The sequence below is a fragment of the Myiozetetes cayanensis genome, unplaced genomic scaffold, assembly GCF_022539395.1.
Source record: "Myiozetetes cayanensis isolate MyiCay16 unplaced genomic scaffold, myiCay2020 scf5-8, whole genome shotgun sequence".
NCBI lineage: Eukaryota > Metazoa > Chordata > Aves > Passeriformes > Tyrannidae > Myiozetetes > Myiozetetes cayanensis.
Genome location: NW_026087742.1, coordinates 34,700,322 through 34,719,503, shown reverse-complemented (window position 1 = coordinate 34,719,503; position 19,182 = coordinate 34,700,322). Strand labels below are relative to the sequence as shown.

At 38.6% G+C, this 19,182-nt stretch overlaps 1 protein-coding gene across 1 annotated transcript in view; it reads right to left on the bottom strand.

Moving 5' to 3' along the window:
• The window catches only part of TYR (tyrosinase), a 47,359-nt gene extending 39,642 nt beyond the window's left edge, over positions 1-7,717 (bottom strand). The window contains exon 1 of the mRNA XM_050332322.1: positions 6,733-7,717. Within this exon, the coding sequence (XP_050188279.1) occupies positions 6,733-7,575 (843 nt within the window). The 5' untranslated portion in view covers positions 7,576-7,717. The remainder of the gene's footprint in view (positions 1-6,732) is intronic.
• Positions 7,718-19,182: the final 11,465 nt, after the last annotated feature.

Genomic DNA, 19,182 nt, shown 5'->3' with positions numbered 1-19,182 from the left:
TCAGTGTAGCCCTCCTTAACTGTCTGACTAACCAAATTCACCCTAAACAGAAGCCAGGTTCTACAAGGCAGTTGGTAAGTCATGGTCGAGAAATGCCAACATAAGCAGCAGGAATGAAAACACTTGTCTGTAACCTTCTGCTATTTTTTTTTCTGAACCAGAAATTAAGGTCTGGTCATAAAATTAACAAGGATACTTTTCCAGAAAGATTTAATTTAAGTGATATTAATTATGGGTCTATCCTGAAACTGTAGCTTGCTCTTTTAAATGATAAGTGTAAGTGATAAGAGAACATAGATCAGTCAAATGGTTCTTTCTGAATATAATCTGCATTAAGCATACATAAAATGGGTCACACCATTGTCTTCTTTTTATTCAGCAGGAATACTTTCTACTAGAAAGATGTTGGTTTAAAAGATGATTTTCTGTTCCCTTTCAGAACCGTGCTGAGCAAATTTCTCAGTTCACCTTGGACAAAGCTTAAAATTCCAACTGCACCTGCCTTCATAAATGCACCAAGCTCCAGGGAAGCTGTTAGGAAGATATTCAGAGGAAAAGCTTATGTAAGTAGTGAGCAGACCAAATGCCAGTAGATGGCAGTCCAGAATATGCAGTATTGCATCTGGACCTTGTAGCACCCAGCAAAAAATATCCCTCTGTGCATTGCAGTGGAGATCTTGAGCACAGCTCTTTGGAGTGTTTCTTAGAAAACAGACTGTAAAGGCTACTATCTCACATCATTGGCAAAGGGCAAATCCTTTGGTCTTTTACTTTGCAACTGCTTGCACAGATCAGGCCCTGTGGTAAAATAAAGTGAACTGCATTACAGAAGTCTTCAGTGATGTTCAGTCCTTTGTCTGCTGTTTTTAAATTCAAAACTGGGGGGGAAGGGAGGAGGGGGTTGTGGCAAATTCCTTTGGGTTATTTTTTGATTATTAGATCTCAGGGGCATTCAGTACTATTGAATACTATACAATTCAATAATATATGCCTGAATACTTGGGAAAAGGGGGTTTTCTATGTTATTGAAATTACAAAGTGATCTGAAATTTCTTAGTTTGTTGGGGCAGCACAGCTCCTTAAAGGGCTAATTCATACATCTGCTTCCTTTAGAACTGGTCCTTTCATCTGCTTCTCTTCTGAGCCCACTGCACATAGGTCTGCCCCCCTCCAGAAACTATATTGGCATATTTTCATAGTGTTGTGTTTCAGATTAAACAGCTGAAAAGAACCATACAGACTAAAGCCAGAGCAACCACTTGATTTGCTGATGTATGCCAGACACAGAGATGTGATGAGAGTACTTCATGGCCTTCCTTGACATATCCCTATGTCTCTGTTTGTCCTACATGAAGTCTAGACTCCTGAGCTGGAGCCTTGGGTCCTCTTAAGCAGCCAAAAGAGATTTTCTACTGATTCATTGTCTTTCTCCCGTCTTTCTCCATTTATTCTCACATCGTTCCTTGGGAATGACATTAAAGCACAGATCTCACACTGGATTTAACACATTTGGCAGTTGTAAAGAGGTTTAATTTTTACATTTTTTGGCTGCATTAAAGCCAAGCATAATTTAATCTTAATTAAGTGTCATCCAGAAGCCATGGATGACACTTTATACACCAAGCTGAGAAAACACAAGGAAATCCCCAGATAACCTGCAGCAGAAGAAACTGTATTTTGGGACCTTGCTTTTATAGGTGGAGCTTTGAAGATGCTGGATCTATAGCAGAACAAAAAATGTTTTAAGAGATCTGTATATTTATATCTGGTTCTTCATGTATGGCTGAATATTGGCAGGAATAGAAACGTAAAACAGGCAGAGGACTGAACAAAAAGAAGAAAATCTGGAAAGCAAAGATTTGAAGAAATTGTAACATCTTGTGCAGAGATAAGATAATTATCTTTCTTCCCCTTACAGTACATGCATTAACTGGAGGAGCTGTGAAACTCAATCTAAAAGGAGGTGAGACAAACATGAAGTGACAGCACTGAAACAAACCCGTGCCCTTCAAGTTTTTTCTCAGCCTTCAGTAAAAACTGGCTGAGTTTCATCTTTTTACTTGGAGGCAGCCCAGAACTGGGGGGTAACCTATACCCCATTCAGCACCTCAGAATGGTGCTGGGCTGGAGTAGAAAACAATTACTGCTGAAGTATTCATTAACACTTACTGGTTTGACAGACTGTGATTCCCTGCTCTCCAGCTGTCTCCAACTGCTGATATCTCCATGTCTACCATGAAATCACTCAGACACATCTCTCTACAGAGAGATGGTAGGCTTCTTTTTCCCCTAAATTATTAACAAAACTCAATTTTTATGTAATTCCTTAGCTACTGATTTATACAGCTCTGAAAGTGCATATTATTTATCTTTTATATTACATGACTCATTGCATGAGCAAGCCTGGCTGTACACTAGCAAATGGCCAAGCAACCACAGAACTCCACTGTCACCCACTCATGATCCTGTGGACAGTGAATTACAGGGACATAGAGAGGTAGAAGATACCTGAGTGGCTGTTCCTGCTGTGCACAGATCCTGATGCCTGCACTGTGGTACTGAGGTGGCATGTGAAGATGTACCTCTTTCTAACAGGAAATGTTCCAAATTTATAATCCATGGAAGCATATCATGAGAGACTAATCTTCATAAACTCTTCCTTTATAGTTACTTGCTCCATTTGGGCTGTTGCTTTTTAATGTACCAGCCTGTAGTTGGCACCAAAACCTATTAAGTTGCAATAAAAAATAAAGTCATTGACTTCATGTGATCCTCAAGTGTCCACAAGCAGATGGATGTAAGATTTTGGTTAATTTAAGAATCAAGAAGTGCTGGCTTCTGGTGTTAGTATTTTTTAAAAATTCCTGCAGTTTTTAAAGATGGATGTAAAATAATACTTCAAATGCTGCTGTGCGACTATTCAATACAGCAATTGCATTCAGCAATACAGTTCCATGATAAATTGTACTTAGAATTAAATAACTGTGTCTGAATAGCTGAATTTCATATGTCTTAGGAAATCATAATTTCAGGTAATGGATCTAAAGTATTGTCATTATTAGTTCAGGAGTATTATATCCATTTTCTATTTGTGTAACTTGTTTCTCTTTTGTAGTAGCTTTGTTTTAGTGTAAGTGGTTCTGCAGGGTGATGCAAAATGAAGTGCTAAGGTAAATTCTCCTGTTCTTTCTTTAAACAAAGAATTGGCTGAAGGCTTACACCAACACATCCAAGAGCAGCCAGCTCTCCACACTATGCAATTGCTTCTCTCAGGTCTTAGAAGAGACAAAATACAAGGGCCTGAAGTTGGTGGTGTTTCTTCCTTACCACAGTAGAAAACTAAATCAGCACTTACATTCTCCACCTTTGTTTTATTCATCTTAGGTCTAGCACGCCCTGGGGATTCCCAAACTCTAATGTTAACTACCAGCAGAAAGATTCTGCTTTTATTTGCAAAGGATTTTTATACATTTGCAACTCCAGTGACTTCAGTTATTTCTTGAAATTAGTTCTGGTGCAGAGGAGAGAAGAATTTCACCTCCTACTATTTAGAATCATAGAACAGTTTTGGTTGGAAGGGACCTTTAAAGGTCAGCTAATCCAAGCCCCTGTCATGGGCAGGCACATTTGCAAATAGATTTTTTTTTAGCAAATCAATTATCTTGAATAATCGTAGAAAAGGGCACTAAACAAACAAACAAAAAATTGAAAATGTCATGCAAAATCTCCAATTCCCATATAGTTTTCTCTTAATTCAACATGGAATTGCAAAAATTGGTAAAACATTAGTATGTCTCATGCGGTCCTAATGCTGAATGCAACACTTGAATCATCACAAACAAGTACCTGAAAACATGAAAAAATCCTTCCCACATATCCTACCACATGAGGCATCCAAACAAAACCAGGAAAGATTCCTGATAGTCTTACTCGTAAAAAAGACGCAGGAATCAGAAGTGTCACTTAGATGACAAACATGAGAAAAATATGGATGGATAATTCACGCAGCTAAATGGTAACAGCAGCATGTTGAAATAAAACTAAGGTGAAAGCAAGAATTTCAGCATGTATCCATGGGCATCCATGTTGCCATGGCAACTCCTCAGTGGAATAAAGTATTTTCTCCTTTCTTTGGGATTAAAAAAAAAGAAATGGGATGCTGTTCTGCAAATAGACACTTTACCTTTTTTTAAAACAAATCTATAAACATTTCCTAACATAGCAGGCATTGTTTTGTTGTGCTTTGGAACGACACTTAAAATTCTAAAAAGGACACTGTATTATTGATGTGTTATTCAAGGGTTTCTCTTGCCCTCTTTTTATTTTGAATGCTTGTTAAAGCCTAAATTCCTTCACATTTCTGGATCCTCCTCTTTTTCTTCTTTTTTTCCACTCATGCTGTTTAACCACAGAGCTTGGATAATCAGTGTATTCTGCAGCAGATCTGTGGCTCTTTTCCGGTTCAAGCTAACGCTATTTTTGTTCCCTTTTGATTTTCTGCAGTGATATTCTGATCTCTTACTTTATGCTACTTGAAGGAACTGTATCGACTGCAGTTCTCTACTAAGCAATTGTTTAAATTTAGATTCAAAGCTAATAAAAAATATCAGTTTCTATTTTATCATTACCCCAAATTCACTGACAGAAAATGCAGATCTGTTCCATCTCTTTCATTCTTTCTCTAGATAAGACAATAGAGCTATACATAGATAGAAGATGTTAAAGTGTGCTAATAGCTTTTGAAGGTAAAGTTATCATAGGTTTACTTTGGAAATTTTGATAAAAGCGTAACATTTCCAAAAGTGGCTGAAAAAACCAAGTGGTAAACATTTTCAAAAATTACTTGGAAAACTTCAGCAAAGGGGTTAGATGCTCTTACATACATACACTGACACTGAATGTGTTTTAAACATAGTACATTTTTTAATTATTGCACTTATTAAAGTTATAGAAAATACTTCTTAAAGCAACTTATTTTATAAAAAATTCTTTATTCTCAGAATATATTAGTGAGAAATTATAAACCTGACTGTTTCAAAAATTTATTAATTGCTACTCATAAATTTTCTGGGTGTTTATTGCTAGGATGGAAAAATCTTAAGAATTTGGATAGGATTAATAAAACCTTTGAAAAGAAACGAGCTGAACACAACTATCTGACACCTCCAGGTGCTAGTAACTTGCTGATTCCTTTGTACTACCTGCCTCCTCCTACCTTGGTTGTCTCATCCAATATACTGTATTTATAGCTTCACTTGACACATGTAACCCATGCAATTCTGGTTTCATTTAATTCACTCTAACACTTGTACCTTTGCCATATAACCATTTATTCAGCTCAGTGCAGAACAGCGTCAGATCCACTTCTTTCTGATAATGCAATCTAATTAAGTTAGTAGAGTTCATCCAGATTCAAATTGTTAGAAATGAGCAGAATCTTAGAAAATGGGGTGAAAATACCTGTTTGTAGCTGTATGTATTTTATGACTATGCCTACACTGGTAAATGAAATCTGCCCAGGAAATTTCCCAGGCACTGAGGCCAAACAACATAAAATAATCCATGTCTATGTCGGTAAAATCATTTTAGTCTCCCAAACATGGTGTCTGTGTGTAAACATTGTCCTGGGAATGGATCCTGAAAAGTACCTGTTTGGGGGAGAAAGTGGCATGACACACAATAGCCTAAAATAGCTCTGTTGAATAGTCCTGCTTGAATTTAGAGGGATATATATACACAGCCTGTATTTTTCAGTGGGTACAAAACAAGGCTAAATACAGCACAACCAGCCCAGTTAGCCCAGTTGGTTGCTGTTTTGTAATGCCAGAATATCCCAGAGCTGCTTGAATTTGTATCTCTTTCCGTTAAATCACTGAAACTGCCCAACCTTCATTTGGGCTGTTGCTCCAGAAATAAATAGAACAAGGATAGATTTAGACAACATAATCATAGACTTCAGCGCCAGAAGCGACTGTTGCTATTGTCATGATGGAGTGTGTCTATCGACGCTAATAGACCTTTGTCACTGTGTTTTAGGGGATGTAGCAGTAATAAGCAAGAGACAAAAAAATCTAGAAGCTCTCAGTGTTAGAACAGCACACTATAGTTCAGCTATATAAGACCTTTATAACTTATGTTATTTCACCTTGTTATACAGCTAATTTGCAGTGCTTTTAAGTTGCAGAAATCACTATTGTATTTACCCCTTAGTTCCTTTGAGCGGCAGAGATTCTTATATTTTTTTGAACTACTGATGTGAATCACACAGCTGGTTCTTCAGTGCTCTAAAGTTTAGTTTATTCGTTTGTTTGTTTGTCTGTTTAAAATTGTACTTCAATTTCTGTCCTCCATTGTTTTGCAATGGTTTGTGCTAGAAATTAATGTACATAAGTCCTGCTTTTTCTGACCTGACTGCTGCACCAGACCCAAGCCTATTTAACCTGCTAAAAGCCATGTTTGGACACAAAAGCATAATTTTCCTCCTTCCACTTTACCTTGAGGTTCTTAATTAAGCAACCTAAATCCTACAATCAGAAACAAAAGAGACAAAGAGACAAATGAATAGTTCTAAATGAAGATTTTGTGCACATAAAATCTGATTTACCCTCTGGTATTGCTTACTTTCTCTCTAGGAGCATCTAAGAGAACGCAGCGTAGCTAAGCTCCCATCTCACCTAAGTGCCTAACATCAGATGGGATAATTCTCTTCCCTTTCCCTTGGCCTGTTCTTACCTGCCACGAGGAGAAAATTGATGCTAGGCTGAGTAAATTAGGGTTGGTGGGATGTCTGCCACCCATGTATTCATCATTGCAAACCTCACAGTCCTCTGCATCTCGCCAGTCCCAGTAAGGGATGGTGAAGTTCTCATCACCCGTTATCTTCTGGATCTGACGTTCCCACATCAGCAGAAAGGCCCGATGCCAAGGCAGAAAACCAGGGGCTTCATGGGCAAAATCAATGTCCCGCCACACATTGGACCCACCTAAGAGTGTGTCTCGAGAGGCATAATAATGCATCCACACAAAGAGATCGTACACACTGATGTCTCTGAACATGGGGTTGGAGCCATTGTTCATCTGAGTATACGTGCCAGTAGCAATAACGTAGTCCTGGCTAGGGATGTTCTTTGCCAAGTTAAGGTAGGCAAGAAATTTGTTCTTCTCGCTGGTAGTGAGCTGGAAGATGTTTCTTCTTGTTCTCAGTTGCCTTTCCGTGCAGTTGATCCCTGAGAAACCAAACTTGCACTCTCCACAGTTGAATCCCATGAAGTTGCCTTCACATCTACATGTCCGGTTGTAAAATACAGAGGGCCAGTCCTCTCTGTCATCCACACCCGAAAAGGGGAACTGTGGTCCTAGTGGAGCCTGAGAGAGAAGGATGTTCTGGCAGGACCCTCTGCTGGAAAGCTCCCCACAAGGGGACCCATCTCCATCCCAGGGGGGACAGCACTCCTTGCTCAGCAAACTCTGGGTGTTCGCACAAACTCTGGGGAACTGCCCCATGGACGGCTGAAGGATGACTAGCAGAAAACCCATGGCAAATAGCAGCATAGTGGCAGAACAGCAGGAGAGCATCAGTGTTATGCTTCAGTGCATGGAACGCTCTCTCTGACCCCTCCAAAGTCTTGGGTGTGAAAGAAATTCCTTTCCCTCTGCCAGGAATGCTTCACTGCTGACTTCTGCTACAGTCCTCCAATGTCCTTCCCCATTCCTACCCAAGATGCATTTACACACAAAATACACTTCAGGGTTAATCTGATTATCACATGTTCTAAGTGAAAGCCAAGTGACTTTTTCCCCACCCCCCACAAGTTTCAAAATACAGACATTTATTATAAACCTTCATCTTCTGCCTAGCACATGATTGCTTTCCTCGGGCTACTGGAGAGGAAGTAAAATTAAAGTTTGGACACAGATGCAATTGTAAGTTCTTCAAATTCCTGCTTTGATTATATGCTTTAGAATAAATGGATAGTTAAAAAAAAAAGAACCAAAAGAATACAATCAGTTCTGATCAGCTATATGAGAAGAATAGTGAACTCAAAAATGAGAAACTGAGGAATTTTGGAATAAACTATTTTTTTAATAGGAAGAAAACATAAAGTGTGGGCAGATTAAATGTGAACATAGAGCAAAACCAAGAGATATAGTCTGGCTTGGCATTTTTATATTTCAGTGTAAGCTGCCTTTCCAGCATGTGCATATTGCAAAGGGAAGTGAGGGAAATCATAAACTTTTCATAAGACAATTAATTTTTGTTCTAGAACTGATAGCAGAAGTCTTTGCAGTTTTGTGGGGAACACAGACAGTCTGCCAATAAATTTTTCAGAAAGCACTTTGAGCAGCTGTCTCTAGACCAGGGAAAAAACCCTTGACTCCTGATTTTCTCCCATCAAGTAGTTTGTGAACGTCCTGTCTTCTTTACTCAATATGTTGCTGGGCAGCCTCCAGATCACCTACCTCTTTCTTCCTGTACATTAGCCTGAGCAGTGCTAACAGAGCAACATAGGTGGATTTAGAAGTTAGACATTCTTTGAAGTTGCTCCTTAAAGAGAGGGAACAACAGTTATTTTACTGCTTGGAAAATCACATATGAATTATCCATTATTTTCTTCATCTACTTCTGTTATTGATAAAAGTGGTTTTCTTGGGTTTATTTTTTCCTAAAAACTTTGTCAATTATTTCCTTGTGCATAGGGAGAATCTCAGGAGGGTAGGAACAACATACAGGCAAATGAAGTGAGAATTTTTCTGGGAAACTATGCCTTTTGCTGGGATCAGCAGGTCATCACATGACCATGGTGTGGAGCACGAGGTGCTTTAATCCTGTTGGCTTCTATGCCTCAGGTATTCCAGGGGATTATCTCTGAATCCTGCTGCCAGGGAGCCTGTGATGGGGGAGCCTGGAGCAAAAGGGGCAAAGGGAAAGGATTTGCTTTTTCAACAAATATTTCTAACCACAATCTGATGTTTACTACTGTTTGACTGATTTCCCTGGTTTTCATATCAGGCTTGTAAAACAGATTCTATCATAGAAATGTTACTTGTTTGATTTATTTCATTTTCTTTGTGCCTGTCTGTTTGGGAAACCTCACTATTTCATTTCCTTCCATGGATGCCAGTGCAAAAATGCACTTGTGAGAAGAGACCCATCTCTGAGAATAAGAATATATATTTTTTAATTTTCACCAGAAAGCTACAGAGATTGGAAAGGCTTGAGACAGAGCCTCAGAGTGAACCAGAAAAGGCCTCGAATATATATTTAGGCAGACAATCATACACACAAATACATTTAATACCCTATTTTCATATTCAAATGAGATTTTATATTCAATGTTAAAAAGTAAGAATCCGAGCCTTGAGAATAGTCATATGATGAATTTCTGAGGCATCTGGTTAACAGAGGAATCCCCTGTGAAATTATATGAATGAGAAGCTCTGAATGAGGAATGTGACTGAGGAACAGCACACGCCCCTCTTGGCCTACTATTGAGCAGAGTCCTGTTTTGAGTAATTGTCAGTGATTCAGATAGTAGTTGGGAAACCAAGCTTTCCATATATGAACAACCATAAATGTTAAACAAGTAAGAAAATATGTGTCTTATTCCCATGTGTGATTGTAGAGTCACTGAAACATAAGACAATCACAATCACGTGCTGCACCTGGGCAAAATCCTCTTCATTAAAAAGGCCTCATGAGACTTTACATCTTTCTTTTCCCAGCACCCTTTATTTCACTGTTCATTTAACACAGCCATCAGATCTGCACAAAGTTTGTGCCTAAGTTGAATTTAGTGGTTTTGGCTGAGAAACCTTTCCCATATATTCTGCCATTGGGTAGACACCACCTTCTCATATGCTCTGAGAGACCCATTTCTCATACCTGGGTCTCCTCATTTAGGTGTGGGCCAAGGCTTATTACTTTCAGGTACACAAATGCTAGGTAGACTGTAAGATCAGCATGGCACATCACTTTCTGCTTTCAAGAACATAAAATACAGATGTTTAGTGCAATATACAACTTTACTTGATTACAAAACATAAATGATCATGACTCACTTCACCATAGGGTCTTGTAGAGGTAACTTTCAACAAAAAACTGACATGAGGTTCTGTCTCATGTCCCTAAATCTTAACTCTGTCTTATTGTGACTGGATCAGTTAAGGTAGCTGTTTCAGTCTAGTAGACTAGCACAGTAATGGCAGTATTTAAAATCTAACTTATGTTTTCATTAAAAGGCTGATAAGTGCTTTATGGAGATGTCAATTGTTATTAGAAGGAAAACTCCCAGACAGAGTAATGAGAAGCCTTCTGAAAGCTGACTTGGTGGCCTGCTCGTGGCATTAGGATCAGATCTTCAACACTACACTGCAATGCTAAATTAAACTACACATAGACATGGTCCGTGACTTTCTGATGTGGTTATGGACAAAGAGAAGGAACATTCCAAGTAAAAAATAATGGTATTGAATGGGGGTTCATAAAATTTGCTCTTGGTCTCTTTAGATTCAAAAAATCATGTGTTTTGTAAAATATCACAGGGAATTTCCATTCGGGGCTGCTGACACTGAAGCAATCAAATCAAGTAATATCAGTGGGTTTTAAAAAATTCTGATAGCTGAATGACACCATGAAGAAAGTATCTCCTAATATTGCCTTTTGGTATGTTTTAGGAATTCTGTGGGGATTTTAGGTCTAGTTGTCTATGTAGTGTGGGGGGAAGAAAATTTGGGATAGGTAAATGGAGAATAATTTTTAATTATAATTATTTTAAAAGTTAAGCATAAAACTCTGAAGAAACAAAGGCTGGATAGAAAAAGCTGGTGCTTCTCAGTTACCAGTGGAAATAAGAACTGTCAAGAGAAAAAGAGAAAAAAAATGGTTATTGATAAGGATAAATACAAGGACAAATTGACAATAAGAGAACACTGACAAGTGAAAGGAAAGGTAATCTAATAACCAACCAGGAAATTCAGTCTGACAAACCAGTAGACTCAGATTGTGCTCTCTGATCCTTACCTGTAACTTGCTGTTCAGCATCAGTGTTATTATGCACTTTGTAAGACACCTGGCTTCAGATGTTTTATGAGCTCCTGCTGAGCTCACTTTTCATGTAGCAGAACAACAAAACATCGTTTATTTCCTTTGCCCCATGTTCCAGGTGGAGCTATCAGAATTCTCAGTGGTTTTCCAGGGGACCAAATCTGGCTCCTGGACATCAGAAGAAAGAAAACAGTAGTGTATATGGGGTAAGGACACATGTCATAGATACAACATTGTGGCCAAAACCAGAATAAAAAAATGTGTCTTCTGGTTACTGATGAATGGGAAGTATAAGATTAAGAAGAGTCCTGTTTTTCATCAAGAGACATTTAAACATTACACAAGGAAGAGAAAAATATTAAATTTATATTTATAATCAACTTTTTATCCTTAGGTAGAAAAAAATCAAGTTTCTTATTAGAAAGTGAGAAGTTCACATCTACTAGTCATAGCTCTTTACTAAGAAGCAAACTAGAAAGTCCCACGAGCTTTTTAGACCCAAGGCAAAGACCTCCACATCTTTTGGTATGACATTTGAACATAAGGCTTAAAGACCCTTTTGGATGTATGAAAGAAGGAAAATCCAAGGCTTAAAAATTATTCTGAATGGTGTAAGTAACCACTTTTAACTCAGGACTAGCACACCCCTGGTGGTCTAGTGGTAAAGGCGCCGTGCTATCACCGCGGAGACCCGGGTTCGATTCCCGGTCAGGGCCACTCCCGGGCAGGTGGGGCTCGTTAGCCCTTAAAGGCAACCCACCTACGTCCTAAGGACCTCGCTGCCACCGTCCAAGCTCGCTTGGCCCCGGCAGATGAACCTTAGGATTAAAGGGTGGGCTCAGTTCTGCGCACACTGTGTCTCACCTAAAAAATCCAATGCGCAGGCTGGAAGGTGGAAAGACCTTCCCCGGATCTTCGCTCGCGAAGACTGGCCATTATTATTATTATTATTATTATTAGCACACCTAATGTGCAGTCCACACAGCTGATGGTCTGCTAGATGTAACCATAGGCGTATTCAGTGATAAGTGGAATGTTGGATCTCTATTCTAAAATTAAGCAAGGCCCTGTTGTGCAGCAATTCAAAGCCCTCCTGTCACCTCACTCAGCCTTAGACCTGAACTTGTGCAGAAAAAATTCACAGATGTAGTTGGTTTCCCATGCTAAAGTTGTGTTATCACAGTTGTGAAGAGCAATCTTTGCATTAGCAAATTAACCCAATTCCTGATCCTGATATGACCTGGTCCATGCTCACATTCCCATTTTCAGCATTGTTGAACCACTCAGAGAACAGAGGGGCACAAGTGCTATTGTTTTATGGAGATTATAGTTTATATTTTTTGTTCTAGTGAAAACATAAAGGTGTGAACAGATTATATTTGATTACTCAGAAAGACTGCTGGCACAAAGTTGAACTATCCATTTTACCAACATCAAATCAGTGAATTTTAGTGGATTGGTGGTTTTATTATGTGGCCACATTATTTTTGATCTGATACTGGGAGACCTAGAGACAGACTTAGTACACCAGAGAATAGGTATTCAAACTGGTCTGAAAACATAGGACAAATATTACAGGTGACTTCTAGGAGCAAGAAAAAAAGTCATTGATCTACAATCCAAAGCAAGGAAGAAGCAGTGCTGATGCAATCATAATAATGAAAGTATAAAAACAACAGCAAAACACAAAAGGCAATTTCCCCTCCGTTATGGACTGAAGATAGTATGAAAGGAGTTACCAATCTATTAATATAAAATCCGCATGGCTTGGGTTTTCACTGCAGACGACACAAAACTTACCTGATACCTGTCATGACAGGACATCATCTAAGGGGGATGCTGAAGTAGTATTTTCTACAGTTTTGTTACACTCCACTTACACTTCACCTCTGCTTTTAGCTCTTGCTGAAAGACAGCCTGACTTCTGGCTTTTGGGAGCATGCTGGGCAGAGTGGAAATTTTGGTAAGTGGCTCTGAATGCTTTCCTATCACCTTTCAGAGGAAAAGTGTCATACAATTTCTTAGTACTGTGTGGCTGATACATGAATTTGGCTTTGATAGTAGACCAGGGCCCAGGTTTCACTAGGCGGGTAATAGTGTGCTGGTTTGGGAAATCCCTGTCTCATCTAACAACTCTCTGTGGTTGAAAGCACAGAAAATTTTGCAGCAACCTACAAGAAAACTATACATTTTTTCTGAGTTAATGTTCTGCTTATCTTCCAGAGGGAACTTCCCTGCTGAGGGTCGAAAAAGCACTCTAATGTGTGCAAAATTAGTGGTGCAAACAACTAGGGGAGAGGCAAGGCCAGGCTTTGCTCTGTTGGAAATCTCTTGGACTGGCTCCCCTCAAAGCTACATCCTTTGCCCTCATGGCAGGTACCTCACAGCCAGGTCTCAAACAACTGCGGAGCCTTACTCTTGTAATTAAAACCCTGTACTCTTCCTTCTCCTTTCCAGTGTTCTCTGATAAACTGAAATCTCTTCAGGCTGACTGGGGGAAGCTTTCTCCTGGGCTGCCAACCCTGCTGGGCTCGTCTTCAGAACAAAATGTGTCTAATAAGTGCCTCCAGGTCCTTCTCACTGACTTATCCTACTCCATTTATCCAGCTCTTCAGAGAAACAGAAAAACAATAAAGACCCCTAGTAGCTGTGTGTTGGTTTCCTGTGTGTGCACGCTTTCGAAAACAGATAATCAAACTATGTATTAAAAACCATGAGAGTGAAATTTAGCACCGAGCGGGTTTCGGCAGATCCTGGTGGTAAGGCAAACATGTCTTTGCAGTGTCAGAAAGCTAAATTTGGAAAAAGAATGAGAGAATCAATTGGGACAGGTGCAAGTATACAAACCAAATGGGACCCTCAGAGGTTGAGGTCACCTCATATAACCTCCTCTGGGCCAAAGGCAGATGGGTTTCCATGAAACCTTGCTTGTAGTTACAAGAGAGACTTGTACATCAGGTAAGCAGTTCAAATTAATACTTTTCCCCTAAATTTAACCACACTTTATTTTATTCTTAAATTGGTTCTTTCTGCATACTACCAAAAAGCCCATTGAATACACAAATATGGTGAGGAGGATACTACAGTTGTTCTAGAGTGTATCCAAGAGATTTGCTGACGTAAATAAAAACTTTGTGGATGGCAAAAGATCCTGAATTTTACATACCTATAGAATACCTTTTAAAATGAAAAAAAAAAACCCTCACCAAAAATGTGATTAAATGTGGTCTCTTCTAGTGGAAATAAAATATATACAGAAGAAATTAGTAACATATGCTGTGTTCAGATTCTCCTTTGAATAATACCGTAACCTGCAGTAAACTTTACCTCCTTTGGATTTGAAAAGCAGCTTAGCTGGCTAGACTTCCAGGTACCTCAGAGAACCCCTTAGACTTTGTGATTGTTTTTGCTAATGGGTTCTTAAAGTCTGGAGCTTTTGCTTCACCTGAACCCCCTGTTTTCTCGGTAATTCTGGTAGAAGAAGCAAATCAGATAAAATCAGGCTGACAGAGACTACAATATACAATATACAGACATTTTTCATTATACACAATAGGAGAAGGAAAGCTGTGGAAAGTAAGTGTTCCCTAATTCCCTGATTACCACCTGCGTAACTGCTGCTTCTTGTAAGATTTTCAAGATTTCCTGTGTTGGAATGGAAGAGAAAGAGACAATCCACAAGTCCAACAGGCCCACAGGGGAGTGACGTGTGTCTTCCTTCTGCTTTTCAGGCTCCACAAAGGGGAGATCATGTGGCTTTTCAGGCTGAGATCATTGCATGGAGAAAATGCAGATAATAAAGTAGACCATTGTAATAGCTCCACTCACGTTTCTATTAATTTAAACTTCTCCACTGCTTATGAAAGATAAGGGGGAAAGACATACATTGTCTAGAATTCAAAAATCTTATTAACCTTCCATAACTGTCTGACGATACAAAAAGAACCAGCTGCACAAAAGATTCAAATATTTAGTGTAGTTTCTGATTTGCCACCCTTACCTTCCAAATAAGTTCTACTTTTCTCTGTAGAACTTCACTAATTAATCCGCAGGGAAATAAATATATAAATAAGACCTTGACATTAATTTTTGTTTCAATGCAAATAGTGGATACTAAACTTAGTTACTCAGACTGCAAACTCTTTGAATAAAAAACAAAATGTCCCAGTAAGACAGTAGACATCTGGGAAAATAAGGGAAAAAATCCTTGTAATGTAATGTAATGTAATGTAATATAATGTACAATGATTCTGATAATAGCTGACAGTTTTGAGTAACAAAGAGAAGGTGAATTACGGGAAATTTTTCTCCTTGTTCTCCTTATTCTTTTGCCCCTAGGCTGCACTATGTTTGAAACAAGTAAAGAGATTTTTTTTTCTTCCTACAAGTCATAGCTAAGCTGCTAGATTCATAGTAGTTGAAAATTTCGATATCTTCAAAAACTGAGCAGATAAAATCAGTAAAACATGTCACAGAATCATAGAACATGAATGCACCATCTCTGGCTCCTGAGGACTCTGAGCCCTAAATTCTTTGAGGAAGGGAGATCACTCCACAGAAGTGTCTCTAGAGGCTTGTTCTGTTCCTGGATTCCTGGTGCATCTGCCATAGACCACTGAGGGGGCAGGATAATCGACAGCATGATCCTTTGGTTTGCTCATTCCTATGTCAAAAGCAGATTAAATACTGCCCAGTTGCAGCCAGTGGTATGTTAAGCACAGATGTCACCAGGCATCTGGTCTCTGCTGCAAAGCAGTGTAAATAGTACAACATGTATCTCCTTGATATTTGACATCAAGATTTCAAGCATAATTAGAAAGGAGAAGACACAAAGATTTGGGGTTTATTTTACAAATCTAAAAGTGAGTCTGCTTTCAACTTTTCGTAAGAAAGAGCAGAGAGCTGGAAGAAAAAATAGGAATTTTGCTGGTAACATAGAAGATTTCATTGAGATTATTTACATGGATACTGTAAACACTCTTTGTGCTCCATTTATAGGTTCTGGAAGACTTAATGTACCTAGAAAGACACTTGAAAGAAATGAATATCCAAGTGTGTTCCTGGAAATCCTTTCTTCTCCCCAAGCCAGGGAACAAACATGTAGAATATACTAAAAATAAATACTTTGAAAAGCAAGTGATGCATCAGTCATTCAGAGTACTAAAGTATTAAATAAGACAAACTAAAGAGGTTTGCATAAGAAAAATATGTTTATTATTTCTGACATAAATGCAAGAGATTCTTGTGACTAAAATGTTTAAATTATTCTTAAATTGTCCCTTGTCACATGAAATGGAGTTGGCCTAAGCAATTTTGTCATTACAGTCTTTTTTTTCAAAGTATAGTTTCAGCAAAAAAAAAAAAAAAATCCAGTCAAAATTTCAAAGATCTTGAGTGGTAAGGTTAATTTCAGAAGCAGTGAAGGACTGACTGGGTTCTGAGCGCATTGATTTGGTAAATCACTTGGGAGGTTGGAGAAGCAAAGACTTCTGAGTGAGTTCCCAAAGGGAACTTTATACCACTCCTTCTGTTTTTATGAGAATACATAAAAATACCCAAAACCCTCATGCTTATTCCAGGATCTTTTGTCACCCATTTGCTCATCTTCAGCTATAATAGGCACAATGTGTCTATCTCCCTATATGCAGTATTTATCTTATAAATTCACAGATTCTATTTTGTGTGTGTGTGTGTGCTGGTTTGCACTGATGCAAAGTTCGGCTTTCACACACCACAGACTTGGACTGAGACACCAACAATGAATTTCCACACTTTTCAAATAAATTCACTGTCAGGCACAAAAAAGGCTTTGCTGGCAGCTTTGTGTATGTTAGTAAATTTTAATGTGATCTAGCATTAAGTAACCAAACTTATTTTGAAAACACAAAGCCACATTTTAACATTATGTTTAGCATTATGTTAGGTAAAATGCTTTTAAAAGAAGCATGGAAAATACAGAATATTGTGCATCTTGATAGCATGTGCCTACCAGCATGACCAAAGATGTCTTTGTCACTGAGAAATGATGAGGACAGCATGAGACAAGGACTGAAAGTGGGTCATAGTGTGAAAATTACTGACAACAGGCATATGATAATCTTAATTGCCCCTTACACCAAAAATAAGCAAATACCAATGAAGAAAATGGATTTCAACCACTTTTGTATGGATTACCTCTTGAGGAGTCTGTGTTTTAAGTATTTTATTATTTTCCACATAGTGCTTAAAAGCAAACACTGCCTCAATGCCATGATATCAGATTCCTCCATGGAAAGATGCAGAGCTCGGAAATTCCTAAAACCATTCGCCTATAGCTTTTCTATATGGAGTGATGTGTCAAGTTTTCTAGGTCTGATATTTTGGGATCTCCCAGAACTAGAAGTAAGTGTCAGTTCTGCTCTACTTTTGTGAATGTCTTCATTTCATGGGGGCAAATCTCCTCTTTTCTATTTCAGTGCTTGAAAAATGTTATACTTCAGACTTACTCTTTGTGTGACAGGTGTTTTATAGGGGAGTTACTTTCATGGATGACTTTTTAATTTTTTTCTTTTTTTTTTTAAACTATCCTTGCATGTGGAATCAGTATGTTTCTATGTGGAACATCTTGGCCTTTGAATACTTGTTGTCACCCGAAGAACTGCAAATGGTTAATGTATTGGTATGACATATCATTAGTATTTTGTCTTAATTCACAGGTAAAGAAAATGAGTTTGAGAGACACAAAGCAGCCTGTACTGAGGCCATACAGAGCTTATTTTTAAAGTGTTTGAGAATTTATATCAAAACTAACAACAATAACAAAATTTAATTTCTGTGAACATAATGCAGAAGAGAGCTGATTGCAGTATGGTTCCACTTTCTCTATCTCCTCATTTAGTTTACCTTGAGAGTTTAAATCATGTTCATGTCACATATGAACTTGCCAGACTGCCAGCACATGTTATCTAACTCTTTATTCAGTCAATAAGTTATCTTTGTTCTATTTGTAGGAGAACCTATTATCTTCACTGTTGGTCTAAAGTCTGATGAATTAAAAATCCTTCCGAGGAAAAGGATGTAGATGCTGTCCTCATTTGTGCCAATGGAGAGCCCACTCTACATGATGAATTCCTGTAATCAAATATAACTACCTGAATCTGAACTACTCATCTGGACTGATTTCCAATTATTGGAGAGAATCTTTCAGTTACTGAAGCTCAGAGTTACTGGAGAGAAGCTACTGAAAGCAAATTACTGGAGGATCCTTCCCATCTACTCAGCACTGGTCAGGCCACACCTGGGCTTGTCACTACAAGAAAGACATGGACATACTGGAGAGAGTTAAGTAAAGGCTCAACAAGAAGTTGAAGGGACTGGAGCATCTCTCCTATGAGGATAGGCTGAGAGAGCTCAGGGGGTTCAGCCTGGAGAAAAGAAGGCTTGTAGGGGATCTCATCAACATATATAAACACCTACAGGGACAGTACAAAGAAGATGGAGCAGGGATCTTTTCAGTGATGCCCAGTGTCAGGACCAGAGGCCATGGGCACCAGCTGAAACACTCAAAGTTCCCTCTCAACATCAGGAAATGGTTTTTACTATGAAGGTGACTGAGCACTGGAACAGGTTGCCCAGGGAGCTTGTGCAGTCTTCATCCTGGGGGAAATTCAAAAGCTCTCTGGAAATAATCGTGGCCAGCTGGCTCTAGGTAACCCTGACTGAGCAGGGGGGATTGGACCAGGTGACTCCAGAGGGCCTTTTCAACCTCAACCATTCTATGATCCTGTGAATAAGAAAATTTTAGGAAGTAAATTACCTCATCCTAAAGCAAAGAATATACCTAAAATGGTGTAAATTAAATACCTATTCCTTTTCATTTATTATTGTGGAGCTTAGATTACTTAGACATACAATATCTGGATTGTAGTAATCTAAAATTTGGTGAAATATATTCTACACTGAATGTTTTATCCCAATTATTCAAATTTTTTATATTTAGCTGTTGAATTACATCTTTCTTTATCCTTTTAGGTGAAATATAAACATATTGATGTTGACTCATGGCTGAAAGATTGTGGAATTCTTGCTGCTCTGCTTCCTGCCGATAGTGAAACAGTGAATAATACATGCAGAGCTTTACATAGCAGATGTGATAAATG